The sequence below is a fragment of the Mus caroli genome, unplaced genomic scaffold, assembly GCF_978045245.1.
Source record: "Mus caroli unplaced genomic scaffold, Mus_caroli_1 scaffold_5, whole genome shotgun sequence".
In the NCBI taxonomy this organism is placed as follows: Eukaryota; Metazoa; Chordata; class Mammalia; order Rodentia; family Muridae; genus Mus; species Mus caroli.
This window is the reverse complement of record NW_028227260.1, coordinates 131,715,462-131,725,960: the sequence shown is the minus strand read 5'-3', so window position 1 is coordinate 131,725,960 and position 10,499 is coordinate 131,715,462. Positions and strand designations below refer to the sequence as shown.

The 10,499-nt window shown below is 46.1% G+C and overlaps 1 protein-coding gene across 1 annotated transcript; it reads left to right on the top strand.

Annotated features, from left to right (window-relative positions):
* The first annotated feature begins 218 nt into the window (after positions 1-218).
* On the top strand, positions 219-4,285 carry LOC110287045 (melanoma-associated antigen 10-like). The gene is made up of 4 exons (XM_021153728.1): positions 219-276; positions 1,933-2,026; positions 2,706-2,776; positions 3,123-4,285. The coding sequence occupies exon 4, from the start codon at positions 3,185-3,187 to the stop codon at positions 4,040-4,042; it is 858 nt and encodes a 285-aa protein (XP_021009387.1). The 5' UTR covers positions 219-276; positions 1,933-2,026; positions 2,706-2,776; positions 3,123-3,184; the 3' UTR covers positions 4,043-4,285.
* The last annotated feature ends 6,214 nt before the right edge of the window (positions 4,286-10,499 follow it).

The following is a 10,499-nucleotide window of genomic DNA, read 5'->3' as shown; positions in this document are numbered from 1 at the left end:
CAAAGCTGAGTGAGAATGTGGGACTAAGGCCCCTCAAGCCTCTGCTTCACCATCTACAACGGAATCCATGGCCGCATAGGCATCCCGGAACTTGGGGGCCTTGGAGCCATTTTGGGAAGTACCTGAAAGGAAACAGCCAGGCCGTTCTTCCTGCATCCGGGAACTTGAGGTTGTCAGAGCCATTTGTGACGTAAGCGGTCCTGCATCCGGGGACTCGGGCCGGCCGTTAGGAGCAGCCATCAGGGTGCCGGTTTATGCCACACATTCTGAGTCCAGGTAAGTGATTTTTAGGGTGTCAAAGGCCCTTTTCGGGATAGAATGTTGATGGGTTTTAGGATAGGATAGTCCAGTGTTGACACTGGTTAACGTTAGAGGGACTTAATAGCATAAGTGACTTGCTGGGAGCCGATTTTGCAGGTCCAACGGCCACCGGGTCCAGTGGGCACATTCCGGAGACAAGTCCCACAGTGTTTTAGCTTAACAAGGTCGAGAAAACAGCACCAAATGGGCCCACTTGACAGAATCAGCCCTTTGCCTAGCTACTTACTATGGAAACAATGAAAAAGGAGTGGTTTTTAGAACTTAGGTTATCCATAACAGCCGCTTGGCATTCGTGGTATTTGTGGCACGCAAGAGGACAGTAGAAGCCCCATTCTATCTAGGACACAACTGGATGGTAGTCCCATTACTGTGTACTTTGGAGAATAGGTCTACACCACACCCTCATCTGGGGCTCAGGCGTGGAAAATTTTGGAGTTTAAGAAAGACGAGAGGCCCCAAGCCAGACACTAGAGAGATAGATAGTCCGGAACAATCAAGCTGCATTGTGTTCTTTTTGGCAGTTAAAGAAACAGACTTAGGCTGACTTGAGGTATTAATCCTTCCTCAGGCTTCCGCATCTATCGCCTAGGATTTGACGGTGTGAGAGTCAAGGCTTTAGGTTCTTGCTGCTTATTGGACGCCTGAGTGCCCACTTGTTGGGATAAGCCCCTTCCCATTCTTTTTTTTTTCCTGTCATTTTAGTTTGCAGTTGCATTTTGTATACAGGGTATATAGAACATTCCCAGGTCCCTGAAAGACCACTTTAAATGAAACACTGATGGTGAACCTCTTAAAGTGTTACAACTGTATATTGAGAGATAATGGGAAGCAAGACACTTGGTCCTGTGAAGGCCTAGGGTAGTGAGGTGGGAGTAGGTGAGTGGGTGCAGGAGCACCCTCACAGAAGCAGGGGGAGGATGGAAAGGGTAGGGGGTTTGTGGAGGGGAAACCAGGAAGGGGGATAACACTTGAAATGTAAATAAATAAAATAACCAATTAAAAATAACCCAAAATAAATAAATTTTAAAAAGAGAGAGAAGTTCCAGAAGGGGAGGGCCAGTCTTTCAGAGGAAAGGTGACAGGAAAGGCTAGTGGGTTCTGAATTAAAGCAGCCTGATATCTAGTATGGCCCAATTTAAAAAATAGTAGCATCCTTGGCATGCAGAGCACAGGTAGGCCTTTATATACCCTTGTATCCTGGGAGGCCTTAAGGAGGTTAGACTGACACAGTATGCCTTTGCTTCAGCCTGTATTCTGAGAATGAGGAAAACTGTTTATCCTGGGAATAAGATGTCAGGTAACTAGGGGTAAGGAACTAGGACAACCAAGGAGGAGCAGTAAACCTCGGATAAACGTTGTGCAAAAGGTTCCAGCTCTGCAGCACAGAATGTTAGTGGGGGTCCACTGTAGACCAAAGAGGTCTTCTCTGACTCGTGGTTTCAGTGGTAAGTTCGTGCTCAGAGGTAGCTTGGGCCTGAAAAATAGAACTAAGAGTCTGGAAGAGGTGTGTGGGGACTCTGCAAGAAAATGCAGGGCCTTTGCCAGTCTTGAGAAGCCCATGTTCAGGTAGATCCAGAGGCAATACATCTTGACTCCTGTCTCCTCACTCAGAAATGTGAGCCTGTCAAGTCTGGAGTACAGCCAGAGCCCAGAAGGTACCTGTCATCTGCATCAAAGGAGGTATCAGTTTTGACCAGGAATCCAGGTAAGCTATCATGGTCAAAAACAAACATGTGAAGAGGACCCCGCTCCCCAAACAGAAGACTTCATATAGCATGTATGCCCTGGTTCCAATGCCTGGAGAGCCCTGAGAGGGGGTGGGGGTGGGGGTGGGGTGCTGCCCATGCCCTGCACGAAAAGCAGGAGTGTCAAGACAGAGAACTAAGATGCCACTCAGTTGGACTTTGGGAATGCTTATCTCAGCAGAAATGAGCCCAGGACAGGTAGCCATCTCTGCAGATCCCCCACAGGGAGTGATAGACTCTGTTACAGGCTCAGTTCTCCTGAGAGGATTACAGGATCTCAGAGTGTGGAACTTCACCAGAGTGGGAGTCCTCCTTTGAACACCGTTCTTGGTTAAATAGGCATCTGGGAAGTTTCAGGAGAGGATCCCAGGGGTTGACTGCAAGAGACTCCATTCCAAAGTAGTGGCTCCTCAAGAGACTTTCCTGAGGCACTGTCACACCAACAGTCCAGAGCAGGTCTGTTCAAAGTCCCCTGCCTTGGTTCCAGGCAGGAGGATAAAAGGGGCTGAAGGGCCTGCTTCTGGTCTGTGAGGGAAAGTCAGGTCTGTGAGAACACATAATGGGAGTTGAGAATCCTCACTAACGAAGGCATTTGGGGTGGATTCCTTCCCCTCTCCTGTTCTTCTGCCTTTCTCACAGAATAGCCTCTTGCCTTAAGAACCTGGACAGTAAACACGCGTGGAACCTGGTAGACCTAACCATTCTTCAAGGTGAGAATCGGGTTGTTGTATACTGTTTTAGCACAAATGAAGCACACTGAATTGAGCTACTTCTTTAAGTGACTCCTGAACAGGTATAGGGGGTGGAAGGTGCCCTCACTACCTCTGCTTCACCTCTGAGTCACAGAAACTTGCTCTGAGAATTTAGCTTAGGCAAGAGGAGGAATGCACAGGGGAAGCCATGTCTATTCTTCCTTGAGGCCATCAGAGGCACATGCAGGAACTTTGTCCCTTGGCCTTAGAGCAATCCCGAAGTGAAATCCTGTAACCTGGGGTTTTGTGAGCTGCCCAAGGTACAGCTTTCGGAGTCTGCTCACTCCTTTCCTTTCTCTCTCAGACCTGTGAGTTCATCCCTGTCAGCTGCACATTTTCCTGCATCTGTTTCCAAAGAAACCCAGCATGAATCCTGCCGAGAACAGCCGGAATGTCAACCAGGACAGCACTCGTTCTGAAAGGGAGACAAGAGACCTGGAGGCAGGGGAAGAAGAGGCCACCACCTCAGGAGATGTACTGGGTTCATCCCAGGGTGCTCAGAGAGCTTCCCTTTCTTCCAGCGCAGGGGTACCATCTGTTGAGGCCTCTAGCAGCCAAATAAGAGAGTTTTACTCAGAAGCCCTTAGGCAGGAGATAGTCAATAGTAAAACAATTGACTTAATTCTCTTCTTGCTCCTTAAGTATAGGAGAAAGCAGAAGACATGTAAGGCAGAGATTCTGTATATGGTCATCCGAGGTTATGAGGATCACTTCCCTGCCATCTTTACTAAGGCGACTGAATGCTTGAGGCTGACGTTTGGCCTTGAAATAATAGAAAGAAATCCCCGTGTCCACTCCTACTCTCTTGTCAATGCCCTCGGGCTCACCTATGATGGTATGCTTCATGGTTTTCGAGGCGTACCAAAGATAGGCTTAGTAATCGTCGTGCTATGCATCATCTTTATACAGGACAATTGTGCCAGTGAGCAGGAGTTGTGGCGTATATTGAATAACATGGGGCTGTATGCAGGGAGAGATCATTTCATATATGGGGACCCAGGTGTCCTTATTACTGAACATTTTGTGCAAGAAGGATATCTAGAATGCAGACAGGTGCCAGGCAGTGATCCTCCTACCAGAGAGTATCTGTGGGGGCCGAGGGCACATGCTGAAACCACCAAAATGAAAGTATTGAAGCATTTTGCCAGCATCGTTAAACAGGATCCCAAATCCTACCCAACTAGGTATGCAGATGCTTTGAAAGATGAGATAGACAGGACCTAGGCCAGGTTCCCCCAACAGATGGTACTATGCTCTGGCTAGCACACATTCCAGCACACTGGCCATTCCCATCCAACATCAGGCCAGGCAGAGTCTACGTACTGTACCCTTATTTGAGAGCTGGAAAGAGGGGACTGTGAACTATTCCATTCTTCCTGTACTGACTGTGACTCAGGCTTTCTTGTTATGAAATGTTGCTACTTGTACTCCAAGGCTCATTAACTGGACAGTTTTAAGATCATAAATGTCAACAACGCACCTACTTCTGTTGCTCTGTTTCGTTATTTTATTATTTTATAAATAAGTGAGAATGACTTTATGTCTAATTTCTAATATATTTTAAGATACCATGACATTCTAATAGGAATTACCCAGGCAATAGGAAAGAACATAAAATTATTTTGATTGCTGTATTAGATTTATTCTCCTGATCTGGTTAGCTAATTAAAATGAAAGCTAATGTTAGGTGAATGCAATCTCTTTCCTAGGCCTTTACTGAGCACCAGCTGCTCTTTGAGAGGTACTGTTAGCAAGGAGACTGCAGAAAAGGTTATCCATCCTTTTCTATGAAAAGATGAAGTTCAACCACACACCCCTGTCAGCAAGACAAGTGAGACTTCCCTTTATATCACACGTATAAGTACAGGAAGGCTGCAGAGGGGTTTCCTGGGGCAAGTAGTCACTTGTCAATGGTATAGAACCAAAGCAGTAATAGGTTTTCGAAATAGTTAGCTAGAACCAGGTCCTTGAAAGGTGTGAATGACTCAGGGCTGAGAGGATGGAAAAACTACTCTCAGATGTCATTGTTGGTGACATGGAGGGCTCTGGCTGGCTGTCACTCAGTGACTGAATACTTGGATAACACAGTCAGGAAGGTTATATCACTAGCACCTAAAAATGGATACCAAAATGTATAGAGAGGAATCATGTCCTGTTACTAAAACTCCAGATGAACAAAGCACATGTAGCACATGGTTTTCCCCTGCCCTCAGTCTAAGAGATTCCTCACACCTAGGATAGGATCATAGGAATGTGAGGCTTAGAACTTCAAAGGTCTTCTTCTGCCTCCCTGGTCAGGAGAGACACAGCCAACTACCAACATCACTCTTTGTCGTGTGTATAGTGTTTTGCCTGCTTGTGAAGTATACCATATGTGACCCTGGTGTCCACAGAGGACAAAAGAGGGAGCCAGAGTTATACCTCTGGCTCATTTCATGGAGCTAGACTTACAGCTGGTTGCTAATACCCATGTGAGTGCTGGAAACGGAATCTTTCTCCTCTACAAGAGCAGCAAGTGCTTAGCCAAAGCTCTATCCCCAGACCAATTGAAGTTTTTTAAAAAAATCACTTGTGTATGTGAGTGTGAGCATGGATGTGTGCATGCCTGGGTGTTTGTGGGGATGCCAGAGGACATCTTTCAAGTTGTCCCTTCTGCTCCATAGAAGGTTTCTGTCTTCCCTGAGCTTACCTTAAGGAGTGTTCATATTTTTAACAGAAAAAATTTGTTTACCAAGCCTCTACTATGACAAAAAAATATGGCATCTACAACCTTTTTCTACATTATGGATTTCAAAACAGACTACAATTTAACATGTTGAAAATCTATCTCTTTTTGGTAAACTTAATAAGATTCTTGTAAGCTTCAGGAACCCACTCGGATCTACCTCTTATGGATCGAGTGGACTCACTTCTGGGTAAGTACTTCTGTCAGTCAGCCTGGTTGCCTATTCCAGAGGGTGAGATTCCTTTGTGGTTTTGGGACTCCTATCCCCAACCACCAAGACCAGGGGCCTAAAGCTTTCAAATGTACACCTAGACAAAAGGTTTTGTCCAAACCTACTTAACTTTGATTTTTCTTCCTTTAATGTGTATATATGTGTTTCAGCATTCTGCCAAGCCCAGGTGTTTCCTCAGAATCTGCATCCAGGATAACTCCAGAGAAGCTACCCATCTGTGTTCAGGTCTACCTTGCCAGAGGCTTCTCTACCGGGCCTGCACTTTCCTAGCTGAAGATGGTCCACAAAGCCTGGACAGCAGTGAAATAGCCAGTTTGCCCAGGACTTGACCAGCATCCCAATTTTCTTAGGTTTACCTGAAGATGGAATGTCACCCCAAAGTCAGCAGGAAGTAGTTTAAAGAACAGAATGACCTTAGTCCTGCCCCACCATCACCTCTTCCTAATCCCTCATTTCTAATTAAACAAAACTGGAGGAATATTGGCTTATGGAAAATTCTTCTAGGCTTTGCCCAACAGCTACCTAGCCCTCCAGGTGCCAGTATGTGTATAAGTGTATAAAGAGAACTGCTTGCTACCCCAGCCCTACTTGCTCGCTTTCTTTCTTTCTTTCTTTCTTTCTTTCTTTCTTTCTTTCTTTCTTTCTTTCTTTCTTTCTTTCTTTCTTTCTTTCTTTCTTTCTTCCTTTCTTCCTTCCTTCCTTCCTTCCTTCCTTCCTTCCTTCCTTCCTTCCTTCCTCCCTCCCTCCCTCCCTCCCTCCCTCCCTCCCTCCCTCCCTCTCTCTCTCTCTGTCTCTCTCTCTCTCTCTGTCTCTCTTTTCTTTCTTTTTTTGGACATTTTATTTATTTACATTTCAAGTGTTATCTCCTTTCCTGGTTTCCCCTCCAGAACCCCCCTATCCCACCCACCCTCCCCCTGCTTCTATGATGTTGCTTACCCACCTTCCACCCACTCCTACCTCCCCACCCTGACATTCCTTTATACTGGGGCATTGAGCCTTCCCAGGACCAAGGGCCTCTCCTCCCATTGATTTCCGACAAGGACATCCTCTGCTACATATGCAGCTGGAGCCATGGGTCTCACCATGTGCACTCCTTGGTTGGTGGTTTAGTTCCTGGGAGCTCTGCGTGTGCGAGTCTGGTTGGTTGATAATTGTTGGGACTGCAAACCCCTTCAGCTCCTAAATTCCTTTCTCTAACTCTTCCACTGGGGAGGGTGTCCTCATTCTTAATAGCTGAATAGTATTCCATTGTGTATATGCACCATATTTTCTTTATCCATTCTTCAGTTGAGGGGCATCTGGGTTCTTTCCAGTTTCTAGCTATTATAAATAAAGCTGTTATGAACATAGTTGAGCATGTGTCCTTATTGTATGGTGGAACATCTTTTGACTATATGCCCAGGAGTAGTATAGCTGGGTCTTAAGGTAGAACTATTCCTAGTTTTTCAAGAAACTGCCAAATTGATTTCCAGAGCAGTTGTACAAGTTTGCAGTCCCACCAGCAATGGAGGAGTGTTCACTGCTCTATATCCTTGCCAGCATGTGTCAAAGCACATTGTTAAGAGAAGGAATGGGACCCCAGATTTCAACAGGGGTCCAACAAGCTGGGCTATTTAATGATGTTTATTTCTGGAGTTTCACTGACGCATGCCAGTTAGCTATCCTGTGTCCTGCTGCACTACATATCCTCTGGTATGTCTTGGAGAACTGAGATCGTACCACCACTCAGGGTCAAGAGGGGCTGGATAAAGTTCTAATGGAAATAACAGCCTCCCACCTTTTGCTGTGGTTCCCCTCACATGAAGTACATGTCTGACACATGTACCAGTAGTCCTGATGGATAGACTATCAGACCCTCTTCCTGGGTGAACGGCACTGAGGCTCCCAGCTTGGGGATTTCCCCACCTGTGCCTGACAGGTCATGGGGCTGTGGGGGAGACCATGGATTAAATACACCCAGAGGTTTCTCACCCTCCTAGCCCAAAGCCTAGTGACATAGGTATGTGTGTTTTCCCAGATGTGCTTGACTAGCCTCAGGGGAAGGATCCTCTCAGGTTCCCTAAAGGTGACAATTATACTCACAAGCTGAGTAAACCAGGGTAGACTTGGGAATTCCTCAATGTGCAATGTGTATGGGAGCTTCATGAGCAGACATGTTCACAGAACATTTTTGGAACAGTGCCAGGAGCCCAGGGATTTCCAGCCTTGGGACTGTCATAGACTAGGTGCTGCTGAAGAGGTAGTCTGAAGTAGATCAAGTGTGACAGGAGAAGGATGGGAAAGGCAGGCCTAGGACAGCGCAAGAATTATGTACTTATTATTACCCATGACAAATCCTGAGCTATGATTAGAATAGTCCTTCAAGTGAGTAGTAATCTATCTTCAGGGGTACAGGCTGTGGTCAGCAGAGACTAGCAAGGAGGAAGAAGGTTTCACTAGCCTACAGGGGAAGAAGGAATATATAATTATATGTATGTATGTCTGTATATGTTGCCCTTATATATGCATTTGTGCATCCTAGAAACTATAACATTATGTAGGAATAGAGTGAGTTAATATTTTACTTCTGAAATAAGGAAGTATGCTGAGTTCTGCTAGGTTGTTAGAGCCTCCTCCTCTTGTCTAGGGATGGGAAATGTTTGCATGAACCTGAGAGGGGATGGGGAGGGAAAAAAGGTGGGGCAGGACCAGGTATGAGAAGAGACAGGAGTGAAGTCCAGAGGGCCAGAAAAATTAATAGAAATAGGTAGCAGTGTGGGGGTGGGGAACTTGGGGAACTACTAGAGTCCCAGATCCCACGGATGTGAGAGGCTCCCAGGACCCAATGGGGATGGCATTAGCGGAAATACCCAACAGCAGGGAGGTAGAACTTGAAGAGACAAGACCACCTCCAGTAGATAGACAGGGCCCCCAGTGGAGGGGGCGGGGCCACCCACCCATCTAAAAATTTTAAATCAGAATTGTCTCTGTCTAAAGGAAATGCAGGGAGAAAAATGGAGCGGAGACTGAAGGAAAGGCCATCTAGAGACCGCCCCACCATGCAATCCATTCTAGCCGTCTATAGTCACCAAATCCTGACACAGTTGCTGATGCCAAGATGTGCTTTCAGACAGGAGCCTGGTATGGCTGTCCTCTGAGAGGCTCTGCCAGCACCTGACTAATACAGATGCAGATGCTCACAGTCAACTATCAGACTGAGCCCATGGACCCCAATGGAAGAGTTAGGGGAATGGCTAAAGGAGTTGAAGGGGACTGCAACCCCATAGGAAGAATAACAATATCAACTAATCCATATCCTTCAGAGTTCTCAGGGACTAAACCACCAACCAAAGTGTATGTAGCAGAGGACTGCCTTCTCTGGCATCAGTGGCATGGGAGGTACTTGGTTCTGTGGAAGCTTGATGCCCCAGAGAAGGGGGATGCTAGAGGGGTGAGATAGGAGTAGGTGGGAGGGGAGCACCATCTTAAAGGCAGAGGGGAGGATGGGGTGTGGTGTTCGTGGAGGGGAGGGGAGAGTGGAAAGGGGGATAATATTTGAAATGTAAACAAAGAAAATGATTAATAAATAATAAAAAAGAAAAGAAATGGTTAACCCAAGTACCTTGTCAAAGAACAGATGGTGTTTACTAAGGATCTGCTGCCTGCAATTGTTCTTCCTGCAATCATGTCTGATTGGGATGGAAATTTCCCTTGGTGGTCGTGGGACTCAAAATCACCCTCTCTGATGGCCACACAGTCAGGGATTAGAACACTGGTATCTAAACTATAAGAAACTGTTGCTATAGGTTGAAGCTGGACTTTTCATTTCCAGTCCCCCTCCCCTTTTCTTTTGAAAGGAGCTTTAGCCTAGGTCCAAGCCTCCAGGAATAAAACTGAGTTCTCCCATTGAGTGCGAGGCTGGTTCTTCGTGGGTCAGTTCTTTCATAACCAAGTAGCCACTGTAAAAGAGGTTGTGGCTTACTCTTCCTATTGCTAGTTACATTCAGTGACTTTGGAACCAGAACAGGCAGGATGTTAGCTGAGGAGCCCACAGTGGCTGCAATATGTAACGGCATCTACACCGAACCATGTGGACAATGGCATGTCAAAAAATGTGACTTTCACAATCCCTTTTTCCCTACCAATCCCTTCTGACCTAAGGGACTAAACCCTCTGTGAGTAGTCAGCAGTAGTGTTCTTAAGAAAGTGTCAAATACCTTCCAATGCTCCATTGTGAGAAGTCAAGTCCTTAAATTGTTATTTGATTAAATGTGCTCTTTGGCAATTTCATAAATGTATATAGTGCATTCTGGTCACATTCATTCCCAACATACACTCTGTCTTATGTCCTCACACCTCTGTCACCACCACCACCACCACCACCACCACCACCCTTGCCCAGATTTATGGCATTTGTATTGTTTTGTTGACTAGTCTCAAGACCTATGGAAATATCCGGTGGGACCTGGTGGGCTCACTGTTTTATACACAACTGAAAGCAATGACTGTCCCCTGAACAGGAAATGGTAATTGCCCATAGTTCAGCAGGGAGAAGTGGATTCCTGTTCTGACTATTTTATCTCAACTTCACAAAGGCTATAGTCGTCTAGATGAGGGAACCTCAAGTGAGAATATGCCTCCATAAGATCCTGCTGCAGGCAACCACTAATTTTCTTAATTAGTGGTTGATGGGGGAGGGCCCAGTTCATTGTGGGTGGTGCCACATCTGACTTGGTGGTCCTGGA

Excerpts from the sequence above, each read along its gene's own strand:
- LOC110287045 (XM_021153728.1), top strand. The coding sequence starts at position 3,185 with ATGAATCCTGCCGAGAACAGCCGGAATGTCAACCAGGACAGCACTCGT.